The sequence below is a fragment of the Phyllostomus hastatus genome, unplaced genomic scaffold (genome assembly GCF_019186645.2).
Source record: "Phyllostomus hastatus isolate PE091 unplaced genomic scaffold, TTU_PhHast_1.1 phas_contig_17, whole genome shotgun sequence".
Classification (NCBI taxonomy): Eukaryota; Metazoa; Chordata; class Mammalia; order Chiroptera; family Phyllostomidae; genus Phyllostomus; species Phyllostomus hastatus.
This window is the reverse complement of record NW_025333664.1, coordinates 46,229,680-46,249,843: the sequence shown is the minus strand read 5'-3', so window position 1 is coordinate 46,249,843 and position 20,164 is coordinate 46,229,680. Positions and strand designations below refer to the sequence as shown.

Genomic DNA, 20,164 nt, shown 5'->3' with positions numbered 1-20,164 from the left:
GTCCCATGCCCAGTTCCAGACCCAAAGTCTCTTTGGGGGAGGGTCTCCAGCTTCAGTCTCAAGCTGGAACCTGCCACATGGGATTGAGTGAAGACACTGAGAGCAAGAATCACATCCTGTCTAGAAAGGGCTTCTCTTCTTCACTGCACCACCCTCCAAGCAGGCCATGGAACTGGATTTAGAAGCTAGTACTATGTTTCTATTTTTGTTTTTAAACCGAAAAGTCAAATTTATACTTCAGAATATTTTACTTTAAGGATTGGAAATACCTATATTTGCATCATGTACTGATACTTGCTACCCATCTGATTTCTATAAATTATTTAATTCCTTAAAAATCAGTTTTTCATCCATAAAATATGGATAAATTCCCACCTTTCAGACTCATTGCAAAGATTAAATAAGTTTGCATATTAATTAATTCACAGCAGTTGCTCAGCAAATTATAGATTTATTTCTATCTTCAATGTCATACAGAAGCACCAGTTCCCAGAAATAGTTACCAAAATTGCACGCAACACTTTTTTTATTTGATTCTTTTAAAAAAATTTTAAAAATATATTTCATTGATTATGCTACTATAGTTGTCCTATTTCCCCCCTTTCTTCCCCTCCATGCTGCATACTCCATCCCACCCACATTCCCCCACTTTAGTCCATGTCCATGGGTTATACATATAGGTTCTTTGGCTTCTACATTTACTACACTATTCGTAACCTCTCCCTGTCTTTTTTTCTACCTACCATTTATGCTACTTATTATCTGTGCCTTTCCCCCATTTCTCCCCCTTCCACTCCCTGACTGATAACCCTCCATGTGATCTCCATTTCTGTGATTCTGTAGGAACAGAATAAACTGTTCTAGTTGTTTGCTTAGTTTGTTTTTGTTTTAGGTGTGGTTGTCAATAACTGTGTATTTGTTGTCATTTTACTTTCATATTTTTTATCTTCTTTTTCTTAGATAAGTCCCTTTAACAATTCATGCAACAAGGCCTTGGTGATGAGGAACTTCTTGAACTTGACCTTATCTGGGAAGCACTTTATCTGCCCTTCCATTCTAAATGAAAGCTTTGCTGGATAGAATAATCTTGGATGTAGGTCCTTCCCTTTCATGACTTTGAATACTTCTCTCCAGCCCCTTCTTGCCTGCAAGGTTTCTTTTGAGAAATGAGCTGATAATCCTACGGGAACTCCTTGTAGGTAACTATCTCCTTTTCTCTTGCTGCTTCTAGGATTCCCTCCTTATCTTTAAACTTGGCTAATGTAATTATGATGTGCCTTGGTGTGTTCCTTCTTGGGTCCAACTTCTTTCTTGGGTTCAACTTCTTAGGGACTCAATGAGCTTCCTGGACTTTGTGGAAGTCTATTTTTTTTTTTTTTGCTATTCAATCTCCATGATTTTGAATGTTTCGGGCTTCTTCCCTTGGGGTTGGTTTCTAGTTTCAGTCCCTTGTGATCTGAGAAAATGCTTGGTATAATTTCAACTTTCTTGAATTTGTTGAGGCTTGCTTTGTGTCCCATCATGTGGTCTATCTTTCAAAATGTTCCATGTGTGTTTGTAAAGAATGTGTATTTTGCCTCTTTTGGATTAAAGTCTCTATATACATCAGTTAAGTCCATTTCATCTAGGGCACTGTTCAATATCTTTGTTGACATTTTATTTAAAGGATCTGTCCATTTTTGACAGTGGGATGTTAAAATCCCCTACCATAATTGTGTTGCTGTCAATATCTTTCTTGAAGTCCTCCAAGATTTTCTTTATGTATTTGGGTGCTCCTATGTTGAGTGCATATGTATTTACAATGTTTATGTCTTCTTGGTAGATTCTTCCCTTGAGTATTATGAAATGACCTTCTTGGTCTGTGTTTATGTCCCTTTCTTTGAAGTGTATTTTGTCCAATATGAGTATTGTTACCCTGGCTTTTTTTCCCATCTGTTTGCTTGGAAAATTTGTTTCTGGCCCTTCAATTTCAGTCTGTTTAGGTCTTTTGCCCTGAAATGGGTTTCTTGTAGGCATCCTATGTGTGGGTAATGCTTTCTTATCTATGCAGCTATTCTACCTCTTTTGATTGGAGCATTTAATCCATTTACATTTAAGATTATTTTTGATAAGTACTTATTCATTGCCATTTTTGTACTTATTAAGTACTTATTCATTGCTGTGTTCCTCTCTGTCTTTTTTCCTTCCTTTCCTTAAAGCAGTCCTTTTAGTATCTCTTGCAGAGCTGGTTTGGTCGAGGTGTATTCTTTTAGGCTTCTTTTGTCTGGGAAGTTCCTTATTTGGCCTTCTATCTTGATCGAGAGCCTTGCTGGGTAAAATAGCCTTGGTTGCAGGCCTCTGGTTCTCATTACTTGAAATATTTCTTGCCATTGTCCTCTGGCTTGGAGTGTTTCAATTGAGAAGTCAGCTGCTAGCCTTAATGGGGCTCCCTTGTGTGTGACTTACTATTTCTCCCTTGCTGCCTTTAAGATTCTCTCTTTGTGGAATTTTGCCATTTTAATTATGATGTGTCTTGAAGTGGGCCTCTTTATGGTCCTTTTGATTGGGACTCTCTGTGTTTCCTGTGTGATTTGTGTGACTTTTTCCCTCATCAAATTATGGAAGTTTTCTATCATTACTTTTTCTAACAGGTTTTTATTTCTTGCTCTCCTTCTTCTCCTTCTCGCATTCCTATTATATGGATATTATTATATTTCATGTTGTCCTGCATTTCTCTTAATCCCTCTTCATTCTTTCTGAGACTTTTTCCCTTTCCTTGCTCTTTCTGGGTATTTTTTTCTACTTTGTCCTCCAGCTCACTGATACGATCTTCTGCTTCATTGATCCTGCTTTTGATTTCTTCTACTGTGTTCTTCAGTAAAGAATTTGTATTCTTCATTTCCTCTTGGCCCTTGTTGATAGTTTCTTTTTTCATGTTAATATAGTTTTCAGTGAGTTCATGGTAGTTTCCTTGTAGTTTCTAGTAATTCATTGTGACCTCATTGAGCTTCCTGATAACCATTGCTTTGAACTCAATTTCTGATAGTTGAGTTGCCTCTATTTCATTTAGCATCCTTTCTGAGGCTTCCTCCTTTCCTTTCATTTGGGGATTGTTTCTTTGTCTTCCCATTGTTTTCGAGACTCTTGTTAGCCTCAGCTTCTTAAACTCATCTGTTCTGTCTCCTTGTGTTTATGGTGTGAACCTTTATGCTAATATACCTGTGAGATTCAGTGGTGCAGTCTCCTTGATCTCGCAAGCTCACTGGTCTTGGGCTGTCATTTAAGTTGTCTGTGTGTTTGGTTTTGGGTTTTGATTGTTGTTGGGTCTTTCTTTGGTGCATCCTTCCCACCAGCTGGTTAACTGAGGGTCACTCTGTTCACCATCTCTTGTATTTTGTTGTGCTGGTGTGGGCAGATTGTGTTGAAGCTGGTTCTTCTCTGTGTAGAAAGCTTTGACGATTCCTTCTTTCTCTATTTAGTTGTTTGTTCTGAGTAATTTTTGCACTACTTAGTTGTATTTCCAGGTAGGTCCTGGATTGAGGTTAGTGTGGCTTCCACTCCCTCCTTCACCTTCTTCTGTTTTTATCTGTTGGTGGTTCCTTTGTTGTTGGGTTTCCTCTTCCGGCAGATATGCTGGTGTTCACAGCTCCCACCTACTTGTCTGGTTTTTCAATGTCCTCTACAATTTTTGGTCTCCTATCTTTATATAATCTTGGGTAGTGTTGGGAACCACCCTGCCTGGGCTCAGAAGCTATAATCCCATGGCTAAGGCTTAGTAAAGGACCTTGGGACCATGAGCCTCTTAGGAGACAAAGTTTATCTTCCTTGTAGGGGACCACCTCTGACGCCTTTCTCTTCACTCTGCTTGGCCCCACGCAGGTGACTAGCCAATGATGGTAAGATTTCTCAGAAGAGGGACAACCTAAGACATGGATGGTCACAAAGGGGCCCTCAGGGAAGGACTTGTGGGGCTATAGAAAAATGTAGTGATGGACCCTCGCCACTCTGCTTTGACATAGCCTGAGTCCTCATTCTGTCTGAAAGAAGTCTCTTAATCTCCTGGCTGCCTTACTTCCCCTGCCTGGCTTAAGTCTCAAACAATGCCTTAAGCCTGAAGCAATGCTGGAGGTGGGCGTGGCCCTGTGTTGGAAAGGGCAGGTTCCCTAGGGAAATCAGGCCTAAGAAAGAATGCATAAAATCCTATGAAACCTGCCTTGCTAATACCCTCAGTGTAAATGATAAGGGTCCAAGCAGGAAGTGACTTCTTTCCACAAAGTTTTATGGCCCTTTAGTTTTCTGACTCTGACTCAGAATAAGCCCTCAGAGTTCTTTGAATGTTATCTATTGTTTAATCATTTCTGCCTGACAATGATTGATGAGCTTTACATACACACCCTGTATTCCTGTGCAAATGGAACCCAATGAAAGTCTCTCAAGGCAAGGGTCAAGGAGCTCTCCTCTTCAGAGAGTGGCTGAGGCACTCCGAAGTGCTCTCCCCTTGAGAGACTGGCCATGCCATCCCTTTTCCTCCAGAGGACTTGGTAGTCCATGTGAATTTGTCTCATCCATAATGCCTCAGACTCCAGGAGCTGGGATCTGCCCCAGGGTACTGTTTGCTGTTGACTTTGTTCCTCCATGTATTGGCTACATTTTTTTCCCCTGTGTAGGGGGAACTGGAATCTGCTCCCTCCTACCTCGCTGCTATTTTCCAAAAATGGGCCATTTTTTTTTTTTTTTTTTTGGTCTTAGCATGCTTGTTGTATAGTAAGAGGCAGAGCCTTAGGTGTTTACTAGGGTGGGGCAACCTCCCCCCCCACCACGTCACTGTGTTGTAATGCTGCATATTGGGGAGCAATCGAGAGGGAACAATGGTGCTTCTTCCACCCTTTGCCAGTTTTCAGTCATTTCCCCCACTATCCATAATCAAATTGGGCCCTTCTGGTACTGATTCCCAGGCGGGTGGGCTTATGTACACTCTAGGACCCTGTGGATCTCTCCAATGAACTCTCCTGTGAGGCTGGGAGTTTCTCGCACTGCTGCCACAGCCCCCACAGGTGTTTTCAATTGGACGTTTGAGGCTTTATTTCCCTATGCTGGAACCCTGGGTTGCACAGTCTATCTCGCTCCCCAGTTGTTCCTCCCAGTTTATCTGCATGCAAATGTGGGACCACCCAGTCCTCAAGCCACTGCAAGATAGTCCTCTCCACCCAGCTGCCTGTCTCCCCCTTCCTACCGGTCTGGATGAATATTTCTTCTTTAACTCCTTGGTTGTCAGACTTCCATACAGTTTGATTTTCTGTCAGTTCTGGTTGCTTTTTTTTAAAAAAAAAATTGTTGTTGTCCTTCTTTGGTTGTGTGAAAAGGCACAGTGTGTCTACCTATTCCTCCATCTTCTAACACTTTCCTCTTTATAAAGTGGTTTATGAAGCTTGCTTGTATTGGGAGCTGGATTGAACAATTAACGCTGTTAGAATGAAATGATGTGGACAAATGCTACACTCATACTCCTCCATGGGCCCTCATGCTGAATTCTCCATTGCAGTGATGTCCAACCAGCAGCCTTGTCTAGAGATGGCTCTGAATCAGGCTGCCTGGGCAGTTCCAGCACATCGTGAGCCAGCTCTGGCCTTAGTACACCATCCAACCTCACTGAACCATGATTACATGGCCACAAAATGATATTATGGTGGTGCCATATCACAGACTTGCTATGACATCATTAATGGGCAACAGCACTACTCAAACTGAATATCAGAGGGAGGGCTTATTCAAATGAAAGTTTCTGGGCTCCATTGGCAAAAACTCTGATTGAGCTGATCTATGTTGGGTCCAAAGTGCATTTCTAGCAGTGGTAGGGATATTGATGCTGTTGGTCAGCACCACACCCTGAGCAGCAGTTGCCCGGTATTTAACATGGGACCAGCACCTAGTAGATCAAGATCCAAGTATTTTACCCACTTTACAAATACTTTTATTAGTACTGTTACTAGTATTACATCTTTTTCAAATAGTAAAATCCATTTTAGAGCACATCCTAATTCTCGTTATAGGTGTCTTTTAATCTAGGGCCTCATATGTGTATTGACAATTTGGATTTCCAGGAGAGTGTTTTCAGCATCTGCTGCTTTTCCAGGTACTTGTGGGGACTTCCTCTCTAACTTCACTTCCCTAACACCTGCTTAGCTCCACGCCATACCTTATTTAACACCATTTTATGGATCAGGGAATTGAGGCATGGAGAAGTTGCCTATAGACCTGGGCTCAGCTGGAATAGGACAGAACAACAACAACAACAGCAACAAAACCCTGGATTTTTTAAAAAAATATTTTATCAATTGTTCTATTATAATTGTTCCATTTTTTTCTCCCTTTTATTCCCATTCTGCCCTGCACACCCCCGCCCACCAGCATCTCTCCTTCTTAGTTCAAGTCCATGGGTCCTACATATAAGTTCTTTAGCTTTTCAATTTCCTATACTATTCTTAACCTCCCCTGTCTATTTTGTACATACCAGTTATGCTTCTTATTCCCAGTACCTTCCCCCATTTTCCCCCTCCCCAATGATAAACCTCTATGTGATCTCCATATCTGTGATTCTGTTTCTGTTCTAATTATTTACTTAGTTTTTTAAGGTTCAGCTGTTGATAGTTGTGAGTTTGCTGTCATTTTACTGTTCAAATTTTTGATCATCTTTTTCTTTGGTAAGTCCCTTTAACATTTCATATAATAAGGGCTTGGTGATGATGAACCCTTTAACTTGATCTTATCTAGGAAACACTTTATCTGCCTTTCCATTCAAAATGATAGCTTTGATGGATAGAGGAATCTTGGATGTAGGTCCTTGCCTTTATGATTCTGAATACTTCTTTCCAGCCCCTTCTTGCCTGCAAGGTTTATTTTGTGAAATCAGCTGACAGTCTTATGGGAACTCCTTAGTAGGTAACTGTCTCCTTTTCTCTTGTTATTTGAGATTCTCTCCTTATCTTTAAACTTGGCTAATGTAATTATGATGTGCCTTGGTGTGTGCTTCCTAGGGTCCAAATTCTTTGGGACTCTGAGCTTCCTGGACTTCCTGGAAATCTATTTCCTTTGCCAGATTGGGGAAGTTCTTCATTAGTTTTTCAAATAAAATTTCAATTTCTTGATTTTCTTCTCTTTCTGGCACTTCTATGATTTGGATGTTAGGATGTTTAAAATTGTCCTGTATGTTCCTAAGCCTCTCCTCATTTTTTAAAAAAATTCTTGTTCTTCATTCTGTTCTGGTTGAATGTTTATTTCTGCTCCAAATTGTTGATTTGAGTCCCATTTTCCTTCCCTTCACTGTTGTTTCCCTATATATTTTTCTTTATTTCACTTTGCATAGCTTTCACTTTTTCCTCTATTTTGTGACCATATTCAACCAGTTCTGTGGGCATCCTGATTACTAGGGTTTTGAATATTACATCTGACAGATTAGCTATGTCTTTATTGCTTAGTTCCATTTTTGGAGTTTTGGTCTGTTTTTTCATTTGGGATATATATATATATATATATATATATATAGCCTCAAGAAAAAAATATATGTTTTTGCCTCAGTGAGCCTGTCATGTTATAGAGGGTGGAGCCTTAGGTATTTGTCAGGGCAGGCAACTCAGTTCTCTGCTTGTGGCTCTGTATATAGGGCAGAGGTCTGAGAGGGAACAATGCCATTTGTTTGGCTGTCATCTGGCTTTCAGTCACTTCCCCTGCTACCCTTAAGCAAACTGAAGCCTTCTGGTACTGATTCCCAGGTGGGTGGCCTTGTACATTCTAGGACCCTGTGGGTCTCCCCAACAGACTTTACTGTGAGGCTGGGAGTTTCCCCTGCTGCTGCAACTCCCAGTTTTTACAGCCAGAGGTTGTGAGGCTTTATATCCTTGTGCTGGAACCCTGGGTTGTGCAGTCTGTCTTGCTCCCTACTTGTTCCTTCTGGTTTATCCACACACAAATGTGGGACTGCCCAGTTCGCCAGTTGCCCCTTGTCTTCTCTGCCCTGCCAGCCTGTCTCTGCCCCTTCTACCAGTCTGTATGAATGTTTCTTCTTTAACTCCTTGTTTTTTGGACTTTGATAAAGTTTGTTTTTCTGGCAGTTCTGGTTATTTTTGTTTTTAAATTGGTGTTGTCTTTTTTTTGGTTGTGTGAGGAGGCAAAATATATCAACATATGCCTCTATCTTGGCTAGAAGTCTCAATATCCTGGGCTTTGTAAGTCCACAAAACCGGTTAATTTGGTCACACTGACACATATCATGCAACCACTGAGATAATTTGTTTTGTTTTCCTAAAATGGCCTTACATGTTCCCTTGACCTCACTAAATGGTTATTTTGACAAAGTGAATACATCATCTAATTGTCAGTGATTACAGTGAAATATGATCTGTGATAAAAGAAAAAAAAAACCAACCTTATACTGATGTCAGATTTCCTTGTAAACAGTATATGGAACTTGGGGAGTCTTGGCTTCATCAATATGATGTTTGCTCTATTCTGACATCACCACTCCAGAACCAAAAAACTCTGGGAAACAAGAGATATTGGCAGCAACTGTAAAGAATGATAGAATAGAGCTGGCTGTGGTCTTTCCTTTCTCCAATGCCTGGGATAGAACTCCCAGATGGCCTTGCCCAGAAGAGCACTGATTTAATTTAATGTACTGACTCTCAGAGTGTCTATTTTATTGCATATGTACACTCTCTCTTTGGCAGCTGTCTGTTACTCTCACATGTCTGCTGAATATGTTATGTCAGCAGTTAGGCTGTAGAGGCACAGACAGCATGCCCAGCAGCCTTGTGGCAGTGCTGAAGCCTGTGTGCCAGGGGTGGTTGCCTTCTGGTCTGCAGCAGAGCTGAGAAATACACAGCTGTGAACTATAACAAAGAGAGATGCATGGGCCTAATCTCAGCCTGGAAGTTCTCATGTGGAAAGATTTGGATATAGGCCCTATAAAGGGCACTCACTTCCAGAGATTTCTTCTCTGCTGTGGTCCCACTAAAGGGAAATCCATCCTTGCGGCACAATGAAAAAAAGCTTTGAGAGACAGGGCCCCTGGGGCCCCTATTCTTATTCCAAGAGTGAAGTCAAGCTCTATACTCTAGCCTTCACCTCTGAGAAATATGACCAGAACCCTCCACAGAAACTGAATTTCACATTTATTCTTGAACAAATAATCAGAGTCCTCTTTATCACCAAAGGTCTGAAATGTCATGACTTGTCAGGACCAAGTCTAAGAGGTTCTTTTCATGTGATGAATAAAATTACTTTCTGAGAATGAGACTTTTAGTGCTAGCTTCTGGAATTGTGGCCTTGAATTTTATTAACTACAATCATTTAGAAAAAGAAGATATGCACAATTTACTCTGCTTTGGAGATAGGGGCTTTACCCTGGGACATGTGAAACCATCAAGAAAAGGGAAAGCGTTCTATCTGGCCTCATAAGCAACCTTTCTTTGTGCCTTCCCCAGTTATTCAGGGCTCACCCAACTGACACATTTATACAATATCTACTTTCATCTTCTGGAATAGGTAACAACTTTCTTAGTGGAATCTGATGTAAAAATAATCAATCGCACTCTAAAAACTGGCAATCAAAGTTGTAATGTCAATGGTGCCTTCCTGCTGGAGATCAGATAATGGCTTTCCTCAGTAGGATCAGATCCAGGAGACTGGGAGTTAGCTGCCCTCCTTTATCTCATCATGTGGCAGGGCTGGAATGAAGGCGAGAGGGTTGACCTCCTATGTTCTGCTCGTGGGAAAAGCCAGAATTGCCCACAGTTTGTGAGAAGCTGTTTCTCTTGTCTCCATCCTGATCTTCCCTTTCATAGTGAAACTACTCTTGTCAACATGTAGTATCTTAACTCAAGTTTTGGGTGCAGTGTACAAAGAGGTGGGTGAGCTTGTTCGTTGTATGAAGCCAGGTCCTACCCTGTATGCAAGACTCCAGTATACACAGTAACCACATTCTCTCCGTGGGGTCAAGGCATACCCAGGCCTCACTCCACCCACAACTACCCAGGCCCCTATCAAACCAGGGAGTCTTTCTTTCCCATCCATGCTTGTGCCTCCAAAGAAGGGGGTCTTTGGCATTCATAAGACAAACTTACACAAGATATTCAGGTAGAACCTCTAGTCATTCAATGGATATGGAACAACCGTTCAGCCCAACCTGAGCAGTGCAGGACTTACCCATCACCCCTCCCCCCATCCATTATCTTTCAGAGCCAGGACCACAGAGCACCACTGAGAAGGGCCCTACCTTATTCTTTGGCTCTTTAACCCTTGCCTTGAAGGGCCTCTGGAGTGTCCATGCCAAGAAGCACCTGGCCTCAGGTATATCACCACCAGTAAGTCCACTGCTCTCCCCTGCATGGTGTCAGGAAAGGGGAGGCAGGTGAAAAAGAAAAGGGCATAATAGAACTCTTGTCGCCAGTCAAACAGAACCGAATCAATACTGAAACCAACAAGAAGCAGTGACAGGTCACTGCTGGGCTTGGCCAAGGAATCTGTTTTCAAGTCAAGAGAAATTAGTGTTTCAAATAAAAGACCTGCTAGAGTCAGGTTTTTGCAGCCTCATTCCCAGAACCCTAGAAGCTGGAGAGGAAACTCCAGTGCTGAAGGAAGTTCAAAGAGCCATGAGTGCAGTGCCTTGCTTTCCCTGGCCAACCCATGAGGCTGCCTATCTATCTGTTGGGCTGGGACGATGTTCCTGAAACCCCATGCTTTAAATAGCAACTATAAATGTCTTTCGTTGATTACTGAAAATAAGAATATAGGTTATTTTTGAAAGAATACTCTTCTTTTGCTAGAAAAAATATATTAACCTAGGTTCCATGAAGGCATAATGAGGATGATGATTTTCGGTGAAAAAAAGCTGAGAAACTATACCTTTAGAAGTCCTCACACTGGACAAAGGAGGGCATGACCACCATCATGACAAACCATTTCATCTAGCAGAACATTAATTTAAGCTGCTGTGCAACTAGAATCTATTTGATATGAATGAACCTTTCACAAAGAAAATGAAACCCCCTTTACCCCACTCTTAGTAAGTTAGATATCTCCACCCTGGGCACAGAGCTTTCTAGTCCCTATGGGTCAATACCATTGTCTGGGCCCAAGTGCCTGTTTGAAGGCCAAGATCCCCAACTTATCTGTTTTTCCCCAGTGAACAGCTGTTTCTATCACTCAGCCTTTTTTCTGAAGACTTCCCACCTTGCCTCAGCAGCCACAGGGAGTCCTCTGATGACACTGAGGTGAGATGGCCTTGACCTCCCTATGATATGCTAACTACCCTGGGCCTGTTTTTTAACTATAAAGTAAAGACCCGTCTGCTGACATGAGCTGAATGTCTTCTTGGGCTCTCCTCCTTATTAGCCTGGTGTGCTCTATGTGTGTGTACACTTGCCTCATGGGACAGGTAGAAGGCTGCAATGCCCAAAGGCCAGAAGCAGCAGAGCATGGAGAAGACGCTGAGGCCCAGGTGGTCCCGTGGGGGCATCATGAGAAAGTTGTCCTCACTCTCTGTATCACTGGAGTAGTTGCTCTGCAAAAACAACAGATGGGGATGGAACAGAAGAATAGTATTAATAAAGGAACCACTCTATGATGCCCTCTGAATTTGGAGGTGGAGCCTGGCATAAGGAGAAGCCTTTAGGAAGGTTGTTTTTGTTATGCCTGCAAGTACTTCTCCTCAAAAGGAGGCCCCCAGCTGAGGGAACCCTTAGCAAGAACAGGATGAGAAAAATCCTGGGTACAGGGCTATTGGGTAATTCCACAGAAAATAAAATCCTACAGAAGACAATTACTTCACAGATCTTTGAGACAGAGGCCTGGACAGTGGGGGTAAAGGTCTGCTCTGCAGAGGATAGAACTGGGTAATTTCAGAAGGCACACACTCTTGTGGATTCCACTCTATTCTGTGACTGAGGGATTTTAAAAAAGCAGTTCCAATTATTACAATGACCAAAATGTCCCACAGAGGGCACACCAGAACTCTAGGATGCTAAAGCACTGTTGTGTGAATGTGCTTCCACCCCTACATGTCCAGATAAAGGATGCTTTTATTCTCATTAGTTATCCCATTTGCTGGGCCCCCACTACACATTTTCTCTCACCAGTACATGGCACATGCATGATGACTCATCCCAGACTAAGGCCATTCTATGAACTTATTTTATCCAGAGATGGACTCACATTTAACTTCAGCTTTTGTAAGTGCAGGAAGTTGTTAAACATGTTCCCTCCTGCTGCAGGCTGAAGATATTCAGGACTACATTGCAGTGCATGCTGGCCACTTCATCAGGTGGCTTCAGAGGCAGGTGGTCACCTGAAGTACTGGACCAACACTCAGATGGGTACCCCAAGTGAGCCTAACACCTGTGTGGATACCATTGACACTAGCACCACCGCAGCAATGCCCCCTCATACCTCCCCTGATGTTCCTATACACACAGACACAGATGAAGCCCACAGGTGGTGATGATGTCCTTTTCTATTCTTGTTAATTAAAATGCATATAAAATGTCAACCAGAGCCTCTAACCAGTTTACAGACAGTGGCGGTGCTTCAGCGAAATGACAGAAGCTTCCTCTTAGAACCATTTTGTCTAGTTAACTTGGAGAAAACATACAAATTCTGTTGGGCTCACTCAAATCACAAACAAGGACCTTCTGTGGAGGGCTTCATGATGGAAGTGGGTGACACACTGTCTACATAGCATCTGTCTACCCCAGACCTACAGGTCAGAGGCTCTGAGGTGTCACTTCTTGTAAGAAGTGGGACAGTTCCTTCCTGCTGGCTGGGCACTGTCTCTTCTCAGGTGAGTCACAAGCATTGGTGCTTGGGATCACACAGCATATCTTCCCCAGGGCTGTGTCTATGAAATTTATCTTCTCTTTACTCTGCAGCATCATGAATATGGTCTCCTCAATAACAGAGGGAAATGAAAATTACTGTTTTTATGCCTGTCAGAGTAGGGAGCTAAACAGTTTTCAGAGATGCATAATTCATGGGTGAGATTTATGGGCGGACTGAGGGCTGCTTGGGTGATGCACATATGCCAGTTCCTGGGAAGTCCAACTCTTCTTTGAATGAAGGCTGTGCAGTGTTGCCAGGCAGAGTCTGAATATCTTCATAGCTGTTCCTTTCCACAGGCAAGTAACCATGTTAACTCCAAGGTCTCCAGAACATCACTCTGGAACCGAGCAACCTGAAATGTCAGAGCTAAGTTGGAAAGGCTGAGCTGCACTTTGAGGGTCCTCTGCATAAAGTGCTAGGAAGGTCTGGGAAGGGATAAACCTACAGTGATAATCCCAGGTTGGGCCATATCCAAAGAGATCTCTGAGAGAGGTAGAGGATCAGAACTGAAAGGACAGACACTTCTAGCCGCCAACTCAGATGCTACCAGTGGGTGTCCTCACATGTGTACACCAAGTAGGTTGATGGATATTTGCTTAGAAGTTTTTGGGGCGGTGGTTTTCATTCACAGAGAATTTTATATACCTGAGCTCGGTGGATTCTAATAACTCTGGAAATAGGTGTTCTTCCTATTTTTATTGTTATTTCTATTTTGCAAAGGACAAAGCTGGGCTCTGAGAAATTGAAATCTTTCTAAACCACAGAACCACCTACTCAGTGGCTGCTCAATCCAGAGCTCTGTACTATGCTAAGTTTGGACACCAAAACCATGGCTATGAATAAACTTCATTTTATCTAAGTTGTTATTTGTCCAAAGATGAGGTGTCTCCTCTGCCCCAAGGATTCTGATGATTTTGCATCTTGACTAGTCTATTTCACGGTGCCTACATGGAGTCCAGTGCTGATAGTGGTAAGATTAGAGTTTTCTCAATCAAATAGCCAGGCATGTGTGAACTGCTGCCCCAAACCACAAAGACAGGCTGGCACCATCAACTCCCATCTTTGGAAATTTCTTAGAATTATACCACTATACCCATGAAGCAAAGAATTAGATTTCAAGGCACCCCACCAAAAGCTCCACAGATTTTTATTTAAAAGGATAAGGGAAGCACACTATAAATTGCAAAGTTGTAGCTACATGGCACCAAAATAATTAGCTAGTTTTGATTAAAATAGATTTTAAAATAATTTAGACAAATAACAGGGTAGACAAAAAAGCTCAGCTCTCTTCATGTTCTCTCTTTCATTAGTGGGTTATAAGTGGCCATGGGCATTATTCCATCAAACATCAAGGAAAGGAAATGAGACTGCCTGCATCAGGCTACATTCATACCAACAAACTAAATAGAGAAAATATACACAACCACCAACACAAAGAAATTCATCACACACAGAAGCGGTTTCTGAAATTCTTCCTCATGGGCGATATTTGGAATTAGAATATTTGTAAGGCAGAATGACAGCATTCCAATAGAGGTTATAGTCCATGTAAAGGTCCCCCCTTTTGAGCTAAACCTTTGGAGGAGACAAATGCTACAAAAAGGTAGAGAAATGCAGAAGTTGCTGGGTCCCTCAGCTGGTACCCGTCTGGTCCGGCCACTCACCCCTCAATTTTCCCATTCTCTATCCCATTTTTACTGCCTCCACTAAGTGGAATGGGTCTTAGTAATCTTGGCATTTTCTTCCTTGTGATATTTTAATAAAATAATCATAATATTAGTCACGATGCTATGTTTCACAAGTCATGATATTTCACATCACTGAGCTCCAAGAGCAAAGCCTGCAAGGGTACCATTTTAGGGGTGGGAAGCTGTGCTCAGCTGTGTTACTTAGTCTCACTGAAGCCTTACTCATTCCCCTATTGCCTCCCTCTAGGCTACATGCTGCCCTTTTATTCCCCCTGAATTTTGCTGCTTGTTACTTCTGGAGAGCATTTGCATTGTGGCTTGGGGAGAGAGTAGAGGATTAGAGAGAAGAATGTTACAGGACTGGGCCTCAAGAAGCCCAGAATCCAGAACTTCCTATGGAAGCTCAGTTTCTAAGAGCACAGTCTAAGAAAAACATGGACAAGCATATAGGGGTATTTGTTCTAGACTTGCAGTGGTGTCCAAACGTTTGGCAAATTTTGGCAAACTTTTTGGTCACACTAGAAGAAGAGTTGTCTTGGGCCATACACTAAATACTCTGTGACACGTTATCACAAAAATATCATAATGTTTAAGTAAATTTACAATTTTGTGTTGGGCCACAGTCATAGCCATCCTGGGCCACATGTGGCCCATGGGCTGCAGATTGGACACTCCTGTTAGTGTTCCTGACAACAGTGTTTAAAAACAGTAAAATTACAAAAAAATCTGCAGAATTCTATACAGTGATAAAAAGCAATGGCATGGCAGTTTATCAATTGCCCAGCAAAGTTGTTGATAATTAATAAAGTATTAACCAGGGTAGAAAATGAATATATCATATTTCCTTTAGAAATCATAAATTAGACGCTTATGAATGGTGGGCATATCATTGACTTTTTTCATTTCTGGGTTTTAGTATTTTCTACAATAAGCAAAATTTATTTGGCAATGGAAATTATAAAGCTGCAGACATGCTAATAAATTCAGGGGATTCACCATCCTTTGTCCTCACAAGGAACTTATAACGTGGGCCTGTTGCTCAAAGAGCAGCTTGCAGAGAAAGATTAGAAGGAACCCAACAGCACCTCAGGCAGCTCACTGAGATGCAGATCAGACATGACCACTGGTTCCTTGGATCTGTCTTACTGAGGATTAAGATCAGAGGCCCCAGAACTATGCATGACATCCACATCTAACCTGGCTAGTACAGTAGCCACAGCCACATGGAGCTATTTAAAGTTAAATGATCTAAATCAAATATGCCTAACAATTAGTTCCTCGGCCATACTAACATATGCCAGTGCTTAAGAGCCAGAGGTTGTTAGTGCTTAGCACACTGGATACCACAGATGTAGAGCATTTCCATCATCTCAAGAAGTTCATTTAGACAGCGTTATCTTATGTGGGCTGATCCTTCACTCTCTTCCACCCACAGGGAGCTCTTTGATGTTCCTCCAATATGCCTAGCATATACTCCTGTCTCAGGGCCCTTGCACCTGCTGCTCCTCATCCTGGAATTCTCTTCTACAGACACACACATAACTAGTTACCTTACCTCTCTCAGAGCTTTGCTCAAATGCCATTTCTCATCAGATCTTCCCAGGATACCCTGCCAGACTGTTACTGTTGTCTCCCACCACTATCCCCTTATCTGCCTGGTGCATATCCTTTGCTCCCCAGGTGATATTGACTTATTTACTGTCTGACTCCCTTCTTCTAAACACTAGGAAGGCAGCAATCTTTGTATGTTTTATTTATATCTATATCCTAAGTGACAACAATAATGTCTGGGTAGCTCTGACTGAGTAGCTCAGTTGGTTTGTGTCATCTTGATATGCCAAGGTTCTAGGTTTGATCCCTCATCACAGCATATACAACAATCAACCAATGAATGCATAAATAAGTGGAACTATGAACTGATGTTTCTCTCAGTCCCCCTTCCTCTCTCTCTAAAAATCAGTAAGTTAATAAGCCTGGCAGTAAAAGACAAATATATGATCTCACCTGTAAGTGGAACCTAATCAACAAAACAAACAAGTGAGCAAAATAGAACCAGAGACATGGAAATAAAGGACAAACTACAGTAACCAGATGGGAGGGGGAGGGAGATAATGGGGGAAAGAAGGGGAAGGTCAAGTTAAGGAACATGTATAAAGGACAAAAGGACAAAGACAATGGGATGGGGGAAGGGATGAATTTGGAGGTGGGGGTGGGTAGGGCAGGAGAGAGTAATGGGGGAAAATGGGGACAATTGTAATTGAACAACAATAAAAAAATGTAATAAATTGTGGTCAAAATAGAGGCATAGGTAGAAAAGCTTCACTTCCCCCCAAAACCAAAAGAAAGACAATAACCAATTAAAAAAATAAACAGCCAGAATAGCAAACTGCAGGGAATTCTGACAACAAAGGAATTAAAGAAACATTCATCCAGACTGGTAGGAGTGCCAGAGACTGGCAGCTGGGTATATGTGTTACAGGGTGCAGCCAAGAGGGGGGACCCCAAATAGGCATTTGAAATGGGGTCCAGAACTCAAGGTGTCCAGGAGATTTTAAGGTGTATTCACCCCTTCCCCCACAGGTGTGAGTTGGGAGAAGGGGCACACAGAGCAAGAACATACAGGGCTGTTTTGTACAGCAACAGCTTTACAGCTAATCCATGGCATAGTCATTTGGCATACCTATAGACTTTGGCTGGTCACTTAGCTATGGCCATGCTCAAAGCCAGGGGGATGGAAAGGGACCTCCCCCCAAAGATGGGACCTGGGGGGCAGGTCCCCTGAGTTACAGCGCCTGCGTGGGAGCTGGGAAAAGATTGGCTCCATGACATGGGGTGACACCTGCCCAGACCCACGATGGCGACCAGAGAAGCTGGAGAAGACAGCAGATTGAGGGCAAGTGTGCCCAAGTGTAGGAGGAGTTGGAAATGGAGCTGCAGAAGAAGATTGGCGCGGGGGATTTAAACCCAGACACGATAGCCATTGGGAGAGAACCACACGGCCTTGACAGAGTGGAGACTCCTGCAACCCTGAGGGGGAGAACCACGCGGCCTGGACAGAGTGGGGACTCTCCCTTCTCACAGCCCTGAGAGAGGGAGAACCATGTGGCCTGGACAGAGTGGGGACTCCCATGGCCCTGGGAGAGAGGACCATGTGCCTTTGCCAGAGTGGGGACCCCCCGCAGCTTTAGAAGGGGGAACCACCACCTGGTTTTAGCAGAGATCCCGGCGACTCAGCTGAGGGTTCCGGAAACCCAGGGAGGTCTCCCAGTCGAGATGGAGTACTAACTGGGAAGAACCAGAGGACTGCCTGAGCCATGGACTTCTATTTCCTTTCCTGAGATATGGTACTCTGGACTGGGCAAAGGGGGAAGGAAGGAAGGACTGTGTCTGTTTGTGGGTCTTTTAAGGGACTTTAGGATTTTTTGATAAAGACATTAGGTCACTACTTTAAGTTTGTATAGCATTAAATAAACATTTCCTTTCCTTTTCACAAATCTCTGGCATTGAGAGACGTCTTCCCTAGGATGGCAGACATAACGGACCCAGGGCCTTCTTTCAATAATAGTATATCATCCCAGGCACCCCCCCCCCCCCTTGTTGTGTTCTGTAACAGGTGGACAGGAGTTACGTCAAGGCTGTGGACCACAGGGGTGAGGAGGGGCTGGCTCACCTAGAAACTAAAAATTCAAAACCTCTAGCTGTAAAATACTTTGAGGTCTGTGAAGGTGAGAGAAACTCCTAGTCTCACAGGAGAGTTCTTGGAAAGTGGGGCTAGAGCGGAACAAGTGAGTGACATTGTTCCCTTTTTGACCCCTCCCATACAGATAGCCTCACAATGCAGCAAAGAGGGTTGCCCTGCCATGATGAATACCCAAGGCTCTGCCCCCTTACAACTTAACAGGTGTGCTGAGACAAAGAAATATGGCCCAAATGAAAGAACAGATCAAAATCCAGAAAAAGAGCTAAGTGATGAGGAGATAGACAACCTATCAGATGCAGAGTTCAAAACACTGGTAATCAGGATGTAACAGAGTGCAGCCAAGGTGTAGGGCCTAAATGGGGATTTGTAATGGGGTCCAGAACTCAGGGTTTCCAGGAAATATTAGAAGAAAAAATATATATATAATGTCTTCACCCCCACCAGTCTGAGCTGGGGGAGGGGACACATGGAGCAGGGCCAATGAGAGCTGTTTTGCATAGTATCAGCTTTGCAGCTAACCTCTGGCATGGTTATTTAACATATCTATAGCCTTTAACTGGCTTCATAGATATGTTAAATAGCTGTGGCCAGGCTTTGTGCCAGAGAGATGGGAGTGACTTCAACTCAGGATGCAACTGGGAAGCAACCACCCCTGGTTACAGTGCCTGCGTGAGAGCTTAGAGATGATTGGCTCCATGCCATGGGGCCATGCCTGCCTGAACTTACTATGGCAGCTCAGTAAAGCTGGAAGAATACAGGAATGCTGGCAAGTGTAACTGATTGTGGGAGGAGTCAGAAATGGGGATGCAGAGGAAAATTGGCGCAGGTATTTAAACCCAGGCATGGCAGCCATACCAGGTCAGGACCACATGGCTTTGGAGTTGGGACCATGCTGCTTGGGAGAGAATTGGAACCGCTAGGCTCTGGGGTGCTTCCTTTTGCCACGTGGCTTAGGCAGCAGGAGAGACTTTGCCTGGAAGAAAAGGGATGAAAAGACTGTCGCTAGTGGGCCATGAGAAGGTAACACATGGTTTTGGATTAACTGGAGATCCTGGTGGCAACACAACAGATGGTGCGGGAACCGAGGGGCTACCTGAACCATGGACTTGTACTTCTTTTCCTGAGATATGGTACCCCGGACTAGGCAAAGGGGAAAAGGAAGGACTGTGTGCATTTGTGGGTATTCTAAAGAACTTTAGTATTTTAATGAAGACATTAAGTTATTACTCTAAGTCTGTATAACTTTTAAATAAATAATTCCTTTCCTTTTCACCAATCTCTGGCATTGAGAGACGTCTTTCCTCTGGTGGTGGGCAAAGTGAACCTAGTATGGGGAGGAACCCCCAGAGAAAAAAGGTGGTCCTTTCGGTAATACTGTATCATTCACTGCCCCCACCCCGGTCTGTTTGTAACAAGGATGCTCAAAGAATTGATTGAGCTCAGTTGCAAAATGAAGGGAGAAATTCAGGATTGAGGAAGGAAGAGTATCTTAAAAGCAGCAAGAGAAAAGGAGACAGTTACCTACAAAGGAGTTCCCATAAGACTATCAGCTGATTTCTCAAAAGAAACTTTGCAGGCAAGAAGGGGATGGAAAGAAGTATTCAAAGTTGTGAAAGTCAAGGACTTACAAGCTACATTACTCTATCCAACAAAGCCATCATTTAGAATGGAAGGGCAGATAAAGTGCTTCCCAGATAAGGTCAAGTTAAAGGAGTTCTTCACTAAGCCATTATTATACGAAATGTTAAAGGGACTTATGTAAGAAATAGAATCTCAAAATTATGAACAATAAAATAACAATAAACTCATAACTATTAACAACTGAACCTAAAAAGCAAAACAAAACAAAACCTAAGCAAACAACTAGAACAGGAATAGAATCACAGAAATGAAGATCACATGGAGGGTTACTAATTGGGAGGGGGAG

At 42.9% G+C, this 20,164-nt stretch overlaps 1 protein-coding gene across 3 annotated transcripts in view; it reads right to left on the bottom strand.

Annotated features, from left to right (window-relative positions):
- Positions 1 to 20,164, bottom strand: part of SYNDIG1 (synapse differentiation inducing 1) — a 226,800-nt gene that overhangs the window by 73,766 nt on the left and 132,870 nt on the right. For all 3 annotated transcript variants that reach the window (XM_045833609.1, XM_045833607.1, XM_045833608.1), the window contains one exon: positions 11,399 to 11,536. In XM_045833609.1, the coding sequence (XP_045689565.1) occupies positions 11,399 to 11,536 (138 nt within the window). The remainder of the gene's footprint in view (positions 1 to 11,398; positions 11,537 to 20,164) is intronic.